This window comes from Mustela erminea, chromosome 1, assembly GCF_009829155.1.
Source record: "Mustela erminea isolate mMusErm1 chromosome 1, mMusErm1.Pri, whole genome shotgun sequence".
In the NCBI taxonomy this organism is placed as follows: Eukaryota; Metazoa; Chordata; class Mammalia; order Carnivora; family Mustelidae; genus Mustela; species Mustela erminea.
Window position 1 is genome coordinate 60,213,150 of NC_045614.1, and position 15,935 is coordinate 60,229,084.

A 15,935-nucleotide genomic window follows, 5' to 3' on the forward strand; every position below is an offset into this window, starting at 1 on the left:
TCCAGAGTTCCAGAACATTTGATGTGGGTGATTCTGCCAGTTCAGTAGTTGTTTAGGTAGAGGGATGGATCTTTGGAGCTTCAGCTCTACCATCTTCTGTCTATATGTAGGTTTTTATTTATCTTGAGTAAATACCTAAAAGTGAAATGCGAAGTACATGTTTAATTTTTAAGAAACTGCCAACTGGGGACCCCTGGGTGGCTCAGTCAGTTAAGCCACTGCTTTCGGTTCAGGTCCTGATCCCAGGGACCTGGGATCCAGTCCCGCATCAGCTCCTTGCTCAGAGGGGAGCCTGTTTCTCTCTTTGGCTCTGCCTGACACTCCACCTGCTTGTGCTCAAGCGTGCTCTCTCTGTGTCTGACAAATAAATAAATAAATAAATAAGAAAGATCTTTTAAAAAAGGAACTGTCAACTGCTGTCCAAAGTGGTTTCCAAAGTACTATTTTAAACAACCCCACCAGCAGTATATGAGTTCAGTTGCTCTACATATTCACTAGTAATTGGTATGGTCAGAATTGGTTTAATCCAATTTAATTTTTTTTCACATTTTGTATTTAAATTCAGCTTAGTTAGCATACATTGACTGTATTACTAGTTTCAGGGGTAGAATTTAGTGTTTCTTCAGTTGTTGCATATAACACCCAGTGCCTAAGTGCCCTCCTTAGGGAGGTTACTCCATCCCTCCACCAACCTCCCCACCAGCAACTCTCAGTTTGTTTTCTAGAGTGAGGAATCTCTATGGTTTCCCTACCACTCTGTTTTTAATCTTATTTTTTCTGTCCTTCCCATATGTTCTTCTGTTTTGTTTCTTAAATTCCATATATGACTTAAGAAGCAAAGTAGAGGATTGTAGGGAAGGAAGGGGAGCAGTGTTGGGGAATGGAGTAACTGGATGATGGACATTAAGGAGGACATGCAATGTACTGAGCTCTGGGTATTATATAAGATTGATGAATCACTAAACTCTACCTGTGAAACTAATACTACACTATATGTTAATTACTTGATTTTAAATTAAAAAATACACATATGAGTGAAATCATATGGTATTTGTCTTTCTCTGACTGACTCCTTACATTTAGCATAATACCCTCTAGTTCCATCCACGTTGCAAATGGCAAGATTTCATCCTTTTTAATGGCTGAGTAATATTCCTCTCTCTCTCTCTCTCTCTCTCTCTCTCTCTTTCTGTGTGTGTGTGCACGTACATATACTATATCTTCGTTATCCATTCATCTATCAATGGACATCCAGACTCTTTCCATATTTTGGCAATTTTGGGCAGTGCTGCTATAAACCTTAGGGTGCATATGCTTCATATCACTGTGTTTGTATCCTTTGGATAAATACCTTGTAATGCAATTGCTGGGTCACAGGGTAATTCTATTTTTAACTTTCTGAGGAACCTCCATACTGTTTTCCAGAGGGCTGGACCAGTTTACATTTCCACCAAAAGTTTGCATTTTCCTTTCTCTGCATCTTCACCAACATCTGTTGTTTCCTGACTTTTAATTGTAGCCATTTTGACCTGTGTGAGGAGGTATCTCATTGTGGTTTGGGATTATATTTCCTTGATGCCGAATGATTTTGCACATTTTTTCATGTGTCTGTTGGCCTTTTGTATGTCTTCTTTGAAGAAATGTCTATTTGTGTCTTCTGCCCATTGCTTTAGATTTTTGGGGTTTTTTGGGGGGTGCTGAGTTTGAAAAGTTCTTTATAGATTTTGGATACTAGCCCCTTTTTTTGAATAAAGATTTTTTTCTTTTAACTCATGAGAGAGAGCATGAGAGAGCACAAGAGGAGGGGCAGAAAGAGAGGGAGAAGCAGACTCCCTGCTGAACAGGGAGTCTGATGTGGGGCATGATCCCAGGACCCTGGGGTGATGACCTGAGCTGAAGGCAGATGCTTATCCAACCAACTAAGCCACCCAGGTGCCTTGGATACTAGCCCCTCCTCATTTACAAATATATTCTCCCATTTCGTAGGTTGCCATTTAGTTTTGTTAACTGTTTCCTTTGCTGTGCAAAAGCTTTTTATCCTGATTAAGTTCCAATAGTTCATTTTTGTTTCTGTTTCCCTCGTATTTGGAGACATGTCTAGTAAGAAGTTGCTGTGGCTGAGGTCAAAGAAGTTGCTGCCTATGCTCTTCTCTAGAATTTTTTTTAAAAGATTTTATCTATCTATCTATGGGGGGCTGCAGAGAGGGAGAGAGAGAGAGGTTTTACCCTAAAGATACAAACGTAGTGATCCAAAGGGGCACGTGCACCCGAATGTTTATAGCAGCAATGTCCAAAATAGCCAAACTATGGAAAGAACCTAGATGTCCATCAACAGATGAATGGATCAAGAAGATGTGGTATATATACACAATGGAATACTATGCAGCCATCAAAAGAAATGAAATCTTGCCATTTGCGACAACATGGATGGAACTAGAGCGTATCATGCTTAGAGAAATAAGTCAAGAAGAGAAAGACAACTGTCATATGATCTCCCTGATATGAGGAAGTGGTGATGCAACATGGGGGCTTAAGTGGGTAGAAGAAGAATCAATGAAACAAGATGGAATTGGGAGGGAGACAAACCATAAGTGACTCTTAATCTTACAAAACAAACTGAGGGTTGCTGGGGAGAGGGGGCTTGGGAGAAGGGGGTGGGATTATGGACATTGGGGAGGGTATGTGCTTTGGTGAGTGCTGTGAAGTGTGTAAACCTGGTGATTCACAGACCTGTACCCCTGGGGATAAAAATATATGTTTATAAAAAAAAATTAGTAAAAAAATAAATAAAATAAACAAAATCTTTAAAAAAAAAAGATTTTATCTATCTATGGGGGGGGGCAGAGAGAGAGGGAGAGAGAGAGAGGTGTAGCAAGAGAAAGCGTGAGAGGGGAGGAAAGGGAGAAGCAGGCTTCCTGTGAGCAGGGAGCCCAAAGCAGGGTTCAATCCCAGGACCCTGGGATAATGACCTGAGCCAAAGGAAGATGTCAACAACTTGAGCCACCCACTTGCCCCTACTCTAGTATTTTCATGGGTTCTTATCTCACCTTTAAATCTTTCACACATTTTGAATTTATTTTTGTTGATGGTGTAAGAAAGTGCTCTAGTTTTATTCTTCTGCATGTGGCTGTCCAATTTTCCCAGCACCATTTGTTGAAGAGACTGTCTTTTTTCCATTGGATACTCTCTCCTGATTTGCCAAAGTTTAGTTGACCATCGAGTTGAGGGTTCATTTCTGAGTTCTCTATTCTGTTCCATTATCTATGTGTCTGTTTTTGTGTCAATACCATACTGTCTTGATGATTACACCTTTGTATTATAGGCTGAAATCTGGCATTGTGGCTTTGGTTTTCTTTGGTTTTTCTTTTTCACATTCCTTTGACTATTTGGGGGTCCATACAAATTTTAGGATTATTTGGTCCAGGTCTGTGAAAAATGTTGATGGTATTTTGATAGGGATTGCATTGAATGTGAGATTGCTCTGGGTAGCATAGACATTTTAATAATATTTATTCTTCCAATCCATGAGCATGGAATATTTTTCCTTTTCTTTGTGTCTTCCTCAATTTCTTTTGTAAGTATTCTACAGTTTTCATAGTAGAGATCCTTTACCTCTTTGGTTAGGTTTATTCCTAGATGTCTTATTATTTTGGGTGCTATTGTAAATGGGATCAATTCCTTATTTTCTTTCTCTTGTCTTAATGTAAAGAAATACAACTGATTTCTGTGCATTGATTTTGTATCCTGCCACACTGCTGAATTGCTGTATAAGTGCTAGCAATTTTGGGGTGGAATCTTTTGGGTTTTCCACACAATGTATCATGCCATCTGCAAAGAGAAAGAGTTTGACTTCTTTGCCAATTTGAATGCCTTTATTTCTTTTTGTTGTCTGATTGCTGAGGCTAGGACTTCTAGTATAGTATGTTGAACAAAAGTGGTGAAAGTGGACATCCCTGTTGTATTCCTGACTTTAAGGGAAAAGCTCTCAGGTTTTCCCTGTTGAAGATAATATTGGCTGTGGGCTTTTATGATATTGAGGTATGTTCCTTCTATCTCTACACTGTGGAGAGTTTTAATCAAGAAAAGATGTTGCATTATATGTCAAATGCTTCTTCTGCATCGATGGAGAGGATTGTATGGTTCTTGTCCCTTTTATTAATGCGATGTATCACACTGATTAATTTGTGAATGTTGACCCATCTTGGAGTCCAGGAATAAATCCCACTTTGTCATGGTGAATAATCCTTTTAATGCACTGTTAGATCCTATTAGCTAGTTTGTTGGCGAGAATGTTGACAACCACGTTCATCAGGGATATTAGTCTCTAATTCTTCTTTCTGATGGGGTCTTTGTCTGGTTTGGGGATCAATGTAGTTTTGGCCTCATAGAATGAGTTTGGAAGTTTTCTTTCAATTTCTATCTTTTGAAACAGTTTCTGGAGAGTAGGTAATAACTCTTCTTTAAACGTTTGGTGGAATTCCCCTGGAAGGGGCACCTGGGTGGCTCAGTGGGTTAAGCCTCTGCCTTCTCTGCTTGGCAAGGATCCTGCTTCCTGCTCTCTCTGCCTGCCTCTCTGTCTACTTGTGATATCTTTCTCTGTCAAATAAATAAATAAAATCTTAAAAAAAAAAAAAAAGAATTCCCCTGGGTGGGAAACCATCTGGCCCTGGACTCTTGTTTCTTGGGAAATTTTTGATTACTGATTCAATTTCTATGCCAGTTATAGGTCTGTTCAGGTTTTCTATTTTTTCCTGTTTCAGTTTTGATAATTTATGTGTTTCTTGGAACTTATCTGTTTCTCCCAGATTCCCTGATTTGTTGGCATTAATTGCTCATAGTATTTTCTTGTTATTGTATTTTCTTTGCTGTTGGTTGCGATCTCTCCTCTTTCATTCATCATTTTATTTCTTTGGATCCTTTCTCTTCTTTTTGATGAGCCTGGCTACTGGTTTATCAATCTTTTTAATTCTTTCAAAGAACCAGCTTTTAGTTTCATTGATCTGTTCTACTGTTCTTTTGATTTCTGTGTCTTGTGTCTTTGATTTCTGCTCTAATCTTTATTATATCTCTTCTACTGGTGGATTTAGGCTTTATTTGCTGTTCTTTCTCCAACTCTTTTAGGTTTAAGATTAGGTTATGTATTTGAGACTTTTCTTGCTTCTTTTTTTTTTTAAAGATTTTATTTATTTATTTGACAGAGAGAAATCACAAGTAGTTGGAGAGGCAGGCAGAGAGAGAGAGAGGGAAGCAGGCTCCCTGCTGAGCAGAGAGCCCGATGCGGGACTCGATCCCAGGACCCTGAGATCATGACCTGAGCCGAAGGCAGCGGCTTAACCCACTGAGCCACCCAGGCGCCCCTTTTCTTGCTTCTTGAGGAATGACTGTACTGGTATTTACTTCCCTTTTAGGACCACCTTTGCTGCATCTCAAGTGTTCCTTGTTTTCATTTTCATTTGTTTCCATGAATTTTAAAAGAAATTCTTTAATTTCCTGGTTGACCCATTCATTCTTCAGTAGGATCTTCTTTAGCCTCCATATATTTGTGGTTTCCTTCCAAATTTTTTCTTGTGGTTGACTTCACATGATAGCATTGTGGTTTGAAAATATGCATTGTATGCTCTTATTTATTATTATTATTATTACCAGTTGAGGCCTGATTTGTGACCTAGTATGTGATCTCTTCTGGAGAACATTCAATGTGCATTGGAGAAGAGTGCATATTCCGTTGCTTTAGAATGAAATGCTCTGAATGTAACTGTTAAGTCCATCTGGTACATTATGTCAATCAAAGTCCTTGTTTCCTTGTAATTTTGCTTAGATGACCTGTCCATAGCTGTGAGTGGGGTGTTAAAATCCCCTACTATTCGTGTATTGTTATCATCACTGAGTTTTTAAAATTTTGTTATTGGATTTATATATTTTGCTCTTCCCACATTAGGGGCATAAATAGTTACAATTGTTAGCTTTTCTTGTTGGATAGACCCTTAAATTATGATACAGTGTCCTTCTTCATCTTTTATTACAGTCTTTGGTTTAAAATCGACCAAGTTGTTTGTTTGATATAACAAACAGTTATAGTTCGTCTGATGTAAGGATTGCTACTCCATCTTTCTTTTAATTTCTATTAGCATGTTCAATGGCTCTGCCTCCTCATTTTCAATCTGGTGGTTTCTTGAGTATAAAAATGAGTTTCTTGGAAGCAGTGTATCAGTAGGTTTGGGTTTTGTTGTTGTTGTTGTTGTTTGTTTGTTTGTTTGTTTTGTCCATTGTGATACCCTATGCCTTTTCATTGGAGTATTGGGTCCATTTACATTCAGAGTAATTATTGAAAGATATGAATTTAGTGCCATTGTATTACCTGTAAAACTGATGTTCCATAGATTGTCTCTGTTTCTTTCTGATCTTTGTTACTTTTGGCCTCTGCCTTTATTCAAAGGATCCCTTTAATACTTCTTGCAGAGCTGGTTTTGTATTCACAGATTCCTTTAGGTTTGTTGTCTTGGAAACTAATTATCTCTCTTTCTAGTCTGAATGACAGCTGTGTTGGATAAAGTATTCCTGGCTGCATATTTTTCCCATTTAGCACATTGAATATATCATGCCAGTCCTTTCTAGTCTGCCAGGTCTCTGTGGACAGGTCTCCTACCAGCCTTTGTGTCTACCTTTGTAGGTTAAGGACCTCTTTTCCCCTGAGCTGCTTTCAGGATTTTCTCTTTATCTCTGAAATTTGAAAGCTTCAATATTATATGTTGATGTGTTGACCCATTTTTATTGATTTTGAGGGGAGTTCTCTGTGCCTCCTGGACTTGAATGCCTGTTTCCTTCCCCAGGTTAAAGAAGTTCTCAGGTACAATTTGCTCAAATAAACCTTCTGCCCCTTTCCGCCACTCCTCCTCTTCTGGGACCCCTATTATTTGGATATTATTTTGCTTTATGGGGATCACTGTGTTCTTTAAGTCTCCCTTCATAATCTAAGAGTTTTAGTTCTCTCTTTTTTTAAGCTTCCTTATTTTTCATCATTTTAACCTTCTGAATCACTGATTCTGTCTTTTGTTTCATTCATCCTCATTTTTGTAGACTCCATTTGGGACGCATCTCAGTAATAGCATTTTTAATTTTGGCCTGACTGGATTTTAATTCTTTTGTCTCTGCAGTAAAACGATTCTCTAGTTTTTTCAAGCCCAGCTAGTATCTTTATAATTGTCATTTTAAATTATAATTCAGACATCTTCCTTATAGTCATATTGATTAAATCCGTGGCAATAAGTATTACCTCCTTTGGGGTGAATTTCTCTCTGTTGTCATCTAGCCTTGAAATGAAAGGAAGAAAGAAAGGGAAACAATGACGAAAAATAAGAAACAAAACAAAAACAGAACTAAAAAAAAACAGACAAAAACCAAAACAACAAACTAGATCCTGAGTGTGTTTTGGTGTGCTTGTTAAAAGAAATTAGATCCCAAAATAAGAAAGAAGCTCAAAGTTCACATCCCTTACTCTTCAGTGAGCCCTCACAGAAAAGCAGTCAGTCACTCTTTTGTCTCCGATTTCAGTCCACACTCTGTGTCCACGAGGCCTATGACTGAGCATTTTTATCTCAGGCATGCGACTGAATTTCAAAGCTCCAAGTTTTACAGACTCCTGCAGCATAGACCTGAACTGTTCCTCCCAGGAGATAGAGGGGTGTCTAACCACACTTCTGCCTTTGATGGACCCCTGCCAGGAATTTGGTCACATGATCACATAGCAATTCATAGTTTTTGGCAACACAGCACAGAAAGCTGGCACCTAAAGTCACTATTTTCATCTGGCTTCCCCACTTTTGTGCCTGGGAACTCTGCTGCACACAGGTGCCCCTGTTCTTCTTATGACTCTGGGGATCCTTAGACCATCCTATCCCACCTGGAATTTTGAGATGCTTCACCACCTGAGCTCCTTTAAGCCAGGGGCATATCCCATTGTAGCAGAATTCTAGCTCTGATTTCGCTCTCTGCTACTTATAACACTTTGCAGTAGCCTCCTTAAGCAGGCTTCCTCCCCTCCACTCTATCCCCACATCAACTCTCCTTAAGCAGGCTCCCTCCCCTCCCCTCTATCCCCACATCAACTCTCTGTACCTCTACCTTCCAAAAAGTGGCTACTTTTATACTTACAGAGCTGCAGCATTTCTTTTCTCAATCTCCAGTTGCTTTCACAGATGTTCAGAATGATTTGATAACTACCTAGCCATAGTAAAAGGGCAAGACAAACTTAGGGTCCCCGTACTCCTCTGCCATCTTAACTCCTTCCCCTGAGGTCAGAATTTAATTTTAAATTCTGGTATGTATTTAGACATAGTTCATTGTCCTTTTAATTTTCATTTCCCTAACACCTAGTGATGTTGAACGCATTTTCATATGGGTTTTGCCATCTTTATTTTCTCTTTGGAGAAACATCTGTTCAGCCTTTTGCCTGTTTTCCCTTGGATTTTTTTTAATTTGTTTTAAAGATTTTATTTATTTGACAGAGAGAGAGATCACAAGTGAACAGAGAGGCAGACAGAGAGAGATGGAAGCAGGCTCCCTGCTGAGCAGAGAGCCTGATGCAGGGCATGATTCCAGGACCCTGAGACCATGACCTGAGCTAAAGGCAGAGGCTTAACCCACTGAGCCACCCAGGCACACCTGTTTTTTTTTTTCCCTTTGTTTATCCTTTAACAATGTCTTTCAAAGAGTTATTAATCTCATATTGATTATTATTATCAACATGTGGATTATATCATTTACTCATTAGAAACTGGTGGAAGACCAAGATGATCTAACAATTGTAAATATCTATGGCCCCAATATGGGAGCAGCCAATTATATAAGAAAGCTATTAATGAAGATAAAGAGTCATATTGATTTGAATGCATTAATACGAGGAGATGTTAACATGCCTCTTTCAGTAATAGAAAGATCATCAAAGCAGAAAATCAATAAAGAAATAAGAGCATTGAATGGACCTCATAGATATATACAGAACATTCCACCCTAAAACAACGGAGTACTCATTCTTCTCAAGTGCACATGGAACCTTCTCCAGAATAGAACACATACTGGGTCACAAATCAGGGCTCAACTGATACCAAAAGACTGAGATTATTCCCTGCATATTCTCGGATTACAATGCTTTGAAACCGGAGCTCAATCACAAGGAAAAGTTCTGAAGGAACTCAAACTCCTGGAAACTAAAGACCACCTTGATTAAGAATGCTTGGATCAACCAGGAGATCAAAAAAGAATCTAAACAATTCATGGAAACCAATGAGAATGAAGACATTTCAGCCCAAAACCTATGGGATACAGCAAAGGTGGTCCTAAGGGGGGAAATACATAGCCATCCAAGCCTCCCTCAAAAAAATTGAAAAATCCAGAACACACCAGCTGTCTCTACGCCTTAAAGGACTGGAGAATCAATAACAAATTAAGCCAACTCCACACACAAGAAGGGAAATAATCAAGATTAGAGCAGAGATCAATGAGATAGAAACTAAAGATACATTAGAACATATCAATGAAACTAGAAGCTGGTTTTTTGAAAGAATCAATAAGATTGAGAAACCATTGGCCACACTTATCCAAAAGAAAAGAGAAAAAGCTCAAATTAATGACATTATGAATGAAAAGGGAGAGATCACAATTAACACCAAGGAAATAGAAACGATCATCAGAAGTTATTATCAACAGTTATATGCCAATAAGTTAAGCAACCTAGATGAAATGGATTCATTCCTGGAAAACTATAAACTCCCAAAATCAAACCAGGAAGAAATTGACAACCTGAATAGACCAATATCTAGTAATGAGATTGAAGCAGTGATCAAAAACCTCCCAAAGAACATGAGCCCAGGACCTGATGGATTCCATGGGGGAATTCTACCAAACTTTCAAAGAAGAAATAACACCTATTCTCCTGAAGCTGTTTCAAAAAAACTGAAGCAGAAGGCAAACTTCCAGATTCTTTCTATGAAGCCAGCATTACCCTGATTCCCAAACCAGGCAAAGACCCTACCAAAAGGGAGAATTTCAGACCAATATCCCTGATGAATATGGATGCTAAGATTCTCAACAAGATCCTAGCCAACAGGATCCAACAGCACATTAAAAAGATTATCCACCATGACCAGGTGGGATTCATCCCTGGGTTGCAAGCATGGTTCAACATTCGCAAATCAATCAATGTGATAGAACAAACCAATAAGAGAAGAGAGAAGAAACACATGGTCCTCTCAATTGATGCAGAAAAAACATTTGACAAGATCCAGCATCCATTCCTGATTAAAATGCTTCAAAGTATAGGAATAGAGGGAATATTCCTCAACTTCATCAAATCTGTCTATGAAAAACCCACAGCAAATATCATCCTCAATGGGAAAAAGCTCACAGCCTTTCCATTGAGATCAGGAACACGACAAGGATGCCCACTCTCACCACTCTTGTTCAACATAGTATTAGAAGTCCCAGCAACAGCAATTAGGCAACAAAGAGAAATAAAAGGTATTCAAATTGGCAATGAAAAAGTCAAACCCTCTCTCTTCGCAGATGACATGATACTTTATATGGAAAACCCAAAAGACTCCACCCCCAAACTACTAGAACTCATACAGCAATTCAGTAATGTGGCAGGATACAAAGTCAATATACAGAAATCAGTTTCTTTCTGATACAGTAACAATGAAAATAAAGAAAGGGGAATTAGAGAATTGATTCCATTTACTATAGCACCAAGAACCAAAAGATACCTGGGAATCAACCTAACAAACAGGTGAAGGATCTGTACTCAAGGAACTACAGAGCACTCTTGAAAGAAATTGAAGAAGACACAAAAAGATGGAAGACCATTCCATGCTCTTGGATTGGAAGAATAAACATTGTTAAAATGTCTATACTGCCTAGAGCAATCTATATTTTTAATGCCATTCTGATCAAAATTCCACTGGTATTTTTCTTTCTTTTCTTTTCTTTTTTTTTTTTTTAAGATTTTAGTTATTTATTTGACAGACAGAAATCACAAGCAGGCAAAGAGAAAGGCAGAGAGAGGAGGAAGCAGGCTCCCTGCTGAGCAGAGAGCCCTATGCGGACTCAACGCCTGGATCCTAGGATCATGACCTGAGCTGAAGAAAGAGGATTGAACCCACTGAGCCACCCAGATGCCCCACCACTGGTATTTTTCAAAGAGCTGGAGCAAATAATCCTAAAAATTGTATGGAATCAGAAGAGACCCCAAATTGCTAAGGAAATGTTGAAAAAACAAAACTCAACTGGGGGCATCATGTTACCTGATCTCAAGCTTTACTGCAAAGCTGTGATCACCAAGACAGCATGGTACTGGCATAAAAACAGACACATAGACCAGTGGAAGAGTAGAGAGCCCAGATATGAACCCTCAACTCTATGGTCAAATCATCTGTGACAAAACAGGAAAAAATACACAGTGGGAAAAAGACAGTCTCTTCAATAAAGGGTGCTGGGAAAATTGGACAGCTATATGTAGAAAAATGAAACTCAACCATTCTCTTACACTGTACACAAAGATAAACTTGAAATAGATAAAAGACCTCAACATGAGACAGGAATCCATCAGAATCATAGAAGAGAACATAGGCAGTAACCTCTTTGATATCAGCCACAGCAACTTCTTTCAAGATATGTCTCCAAAGGCAAAGGAAACAAAAGCGAAAATGAACATTAGGGACTTCATCAAGATCAAAAGCTTCTGCACAGCAAAGGAAACAATCAACAACAATCAACAATCAACAACAAAACAAAGAGGCAACCCACGGAATGGGAGAAGATATTTGCAAATGACAGTACAGACAAAAGGCTGATATCCAGGATCCATAAAGAACTCCTCAAACTCAACACACACAAAAAAGATAATCATGTCAAAAAATGGGCAGAAGACATGAACAGACACTTCTCCAATGAAGACATAGAAATGGCTAACAGACAATGAAAAAATGTTCATCATCACTAGCCATCAGGGAGATTCAAATTAAAACCACATTGAGATACCACCTTACACCAGTTAGAATGGCCAAAATTAGCAAGACAGGAAACAACATGTGTTGGAGAGGATGTGGAGAAAGGGGTACCCTCCTACACTGTTGGTGGGAATGCAAGTTGGTGCAGCCTCTTTGGAGAACAGTGTGGAGATTCCTTAAGAAATTAAAAATAGAACTTCCCTATGACCCTGCCTTTGCACTACTGGGTATTTACCCCAAAGATACAGATGTAGTGAAAAGAAGGGCCATCTGAATCCCAATGTTTATAGCAGCAATGGCCACAGTCCACCCAACTGTGGAAAGAACCATGATGCCCTTCAACAGACGAATGGATAAGGAAGATATGGTCCATATACACTATGAAGTATTATACCTCCATTCATCAGAAAGGATGAATACCCAACTTTTTTTTATCAACATGGATGGGACTGGAAGAGATTATGCTGAGTGAAATAAGTCAAGCAGAGAGAGTCAATTATCATATGGTTTCACTTATTTGTGGAGCATAACAAATAACATGGAGGACATAGAGAGATGGAGAGGAGAAGAGAGTTGAGGGAAACTGGAAGGGGAGATGAATCATGAAAGACTATGGACTCTGAAAAACAATCTGAGGGTTTTGAAAGGGTGGGGGGTGGGAGGTTGGGGGAGCCAGGTGGTGGGTACTATGGAGGGTACATATTGCATGGAGCACTGGGTGTGGTGCATAAACAATGAATTGTGTTATGCTGAAAAGAAATAAAAAAAAAAAAGAAAGAAACTGGTGGAAGAGTTATTACTGTTCCAGTAGTACAGCAAAGAAACTAAGGTGCAGAAGAGTTTTTCACTTGCCCAGGGTCACTAATTAGTAAGTGATGGAACCAGAACCTGAAACCAGGGCCTTCTGAATCCATGGACTTCGCTCTGAACCCCAGTTCTAAACTAACACTCACACTTTGGTGTTGAGATGAAAGTCTGTTCTGAGAAACTGTGTTTGGCATCATGACCTCTACCACTACAGTGATGCAGTTCTGCCAAGCCTCTTCCCATTCTTTCACTTTTCCATCTTCTTTTTTCCCAGACTGGTTGAGGAAGTGAAGGAGCTGTGTGATGGACTGGAATTAGAAAATGAAGATATTTACATGGCAACCACCTTTGGGGACTTTATCCAGCTATTAGTGAGAAAGCTGCGAGGGGACGACAAAGACAACAAGTGCATCATTGACTATGTGAGTATTCCTCCACATGGGCTTGGCCCTGCAGACCCCTCAGACACCCACATATGTGGAAACACAATGGCACATGGGGGTGACCTGGACATCAGGAAGCCAGGGCACCTAAGAACCCACCTTCAGTGTCCTAGGCTCTCCCTGGTAACCCTGGATACCCTGAGGATGCCAGTACAGTTAGGAAAATACAACAGAGGAGATTGTTATCTATAGGACAAATTCTGACCCTCAAGACATGAAACCCAGGATTGATTGATTGATTGATTGATTTTAGGAGCAATTGAGCATAAGCAAGGTGGGGAGAGGAAGAAGGAGTAGGAGCGAAATAATCTTAAGCAGGCTTCACACCTAGCATGGAATCAATCTCATGACCCTGAGGTCATGACCTGTGCTGAAATTAAGAGTTTGATGCTTAACTGACTAAGCCACCCAGAGGCCCTGAGACTAGGGTATTAAGAAGAGACTTCTACAGTATACTTCTCACCCTCCTTCTCCTTTGGTGGTTTTTCCCAATAGTAGCCTCATCTCTGCTGTGGCTCTAGCCCCTGCCAGACCACTCTGTCAGAACTCTAGTTCCTCTGGGGATCTCTAGACCCTAGTTCTGGTACCATCACTTCCTTGTCCTTCTAGTCTAGTAATGGCTGGGGCTTCAAGTGTTGTCAGTCTCTGGGTCAATCTCTGGATCAATCTCTGGATTGACTCCTGGCCTCTCAGCTCTTTCATTACCTGTACCACCAGTTGCCTGCATTAAATTCCCTTTGTGACAATGCCAAAAGAGGGAAAAGAAGAGAGGGAGAGAGGGAGGTAGAGGGTAGAAAGGGGGGATTGGGAATATTTTTCTAATAAGCAAAACAAGTGATCCTATACATTCAACTGTATATATGGAAGTGTAATAACATAGTTGCAAATTTATATACATATATATTTAAGATTCTATTTATTTGAGAGAGAGAAAGTGAGAGAGAATGAGCTGGGAGAACAGCAGAGAGAGAGGGAGAAGCAGACTCTCCACTGAGCAAGGAGCCTGATAAGGGGCTCAGTCCCAGGATGCTGGGATCATGACCTGAGCTGAAAGCAGATGTTTAACCGACTGAACCACCCAGGTCCCCCACAAATTTATTTTTAAAGAAAATTCTTGAAAAATCATCCTGAGGTATCTTGGTAGGGTACCAGCCCCCATAGGACTTAGCATTGGGATAGTTTGTTTGGAACAAAAGATGAAGAAGGTGGCCAGGTGGCCAGGATGGATGAGGTTCACCTTGGGATTGTGGACAAGTGAACAAATTTCAGGAGAGGAATGACACCCAGAGAATGCATTCAGTGTGAAATTTCAGGTCTATAGGGAAGTGAGCAGTGGAGTTGGCATCATGTCTGGTGAGTGACGGGTATCTGTCTACCAGCTGGCACTTCCTACATGTGGAGGCCAGGCCACCAGCCTGAGGTCACACAGCGGGTAAATGTCAGGACTGGGGTCCTAGCCCAAGCAGTCTGTCCTCAGATTCTGTGCCATCTCTTCTTATCACTCAGCTGCCACCACTGTACACATAATAGCTCACTGGACCAAGGAAGGCAGCAGGACCAGTTTCAGCAAAAGGGATCTGAAAAGGCTGAGGAACCTTGGGCCCTGGTCCCCTTGGCAGTGTGTGTGTGTGTGTGTGTGTGTGTGGTATGTGCACAAGTGGTTATTCTTTGACTATGAGAGTTTCCTGTGTCTCTATGGGTTTGTATCCATCACTGATGCGCCTTGTGAAGAGTCCACACTGCAGCTAACACCTGCAAAAACTCCCTTCCCAGGTGGAAAAGGCAGTGAACAAGCTGACCCTCCGAATGCCCCACCAGCTCTTCATTGGGGGCATGTTTGTGGGTGCTGAAGGTGCCAAGACCTATGAGACCATCAACCCGACAGACGGAAGTGTGAGCAGACCTGGCGTGCCCTCCTACCTTTTCTCCTCTCTACTCACCCCATGGCCTCTTCTCCCATCTACTCCCCCACCTGGCATCTGGGGATTCTGGCCTGGGGGTGGGCCTCTGCTTGGATGCAAAAGGGTTGCAGTCATTTTCCAGTCTCCCTACAGGAATGGCCCAGAAGGGAGAACTGGGAAGGAGTCAGGAGGATTCTAAAATCCTGGGCCTGCTTCAGAGAATGGAACAGAGTTAAACTCAGCCCCCTGCCCCAAAGAGGAAATAAATCCATTCCCTCCTCTTTTATACAATAGCCATAGCATGGCCCCTACCTTCTCGAATATGTGTACACCTCACTGTTGGGAAATTCTTCCTTGAATATCCTGGGTTTGTCAGACTGTTTTGACCGTGATCCTCTTATGTCATGACCTAGTACACACATATTGTATTCTCTTACACATACACTTACCTGAAACAACACTTACTCCAACATGTGCATGCTGATAGTTTTCCATTCTGCCCCACCCTATAGCATCTCTTAGGGCCTGCAGAAAACAGCACACTCGAAGTGGGTCATTTGAGGGGAATTTAAAGAAGGTGGGGGACAAAGGAGTAGAAAGGCTATGGGGACACACAAAAGGGGATGCAGTACTCTCAGGCAGAAATTGGGAGCTGTTACCACCTTAAGGCCTGTTTTGAGAATCCCAGAAGGGAGGTTGTGTGGGCAGGGCTGCCTGGGTGCTAGGGCCTTGGGCAGGGACGGTGCAGCCTACCTGTGGTGACCAGCAAGGTGCTAGCCTCA

General features: G+C 40.7%; 1 protein-coding gene and 1 long non-coding RNA gene across 4 annotated transcripts in view; both read left to right on the top strand.

Annotated features, from left to right (window-relative positions):
• The window catches only part of LOC116590568, a 221,664-nt gene that overhangs the window by 148,013 nt on the left and 57,716 nt on the right, over positions 1–15,935 (top strand). The window lies entirely within an intron of this gene.
• Positions 1–15,935, top strand: part of ALDH1L1 (aldehyde dehydrogenase 1 family member L1) — a 137,428-nt gene that overhangs the window by 68,549 nt on the left and 52,944 nt on the right. For all 3 annotated transcript variants that reach the window (XM_032342208.1, XM_032342151.1, XM_032342288.1), the window contains 2 exons: positions 13,084–13,231; positions 15,026–15,145. In XM_032342208.1, the coding sequence (XP_032198099.1) occupies positions 13,084–13,231; positions 15,026–15,145 (268 nt within the window). The remainder of the gene's footprint in view (positions 1–13,083; positions 13,232–15,025; positions 15,146–15,935) is intronic.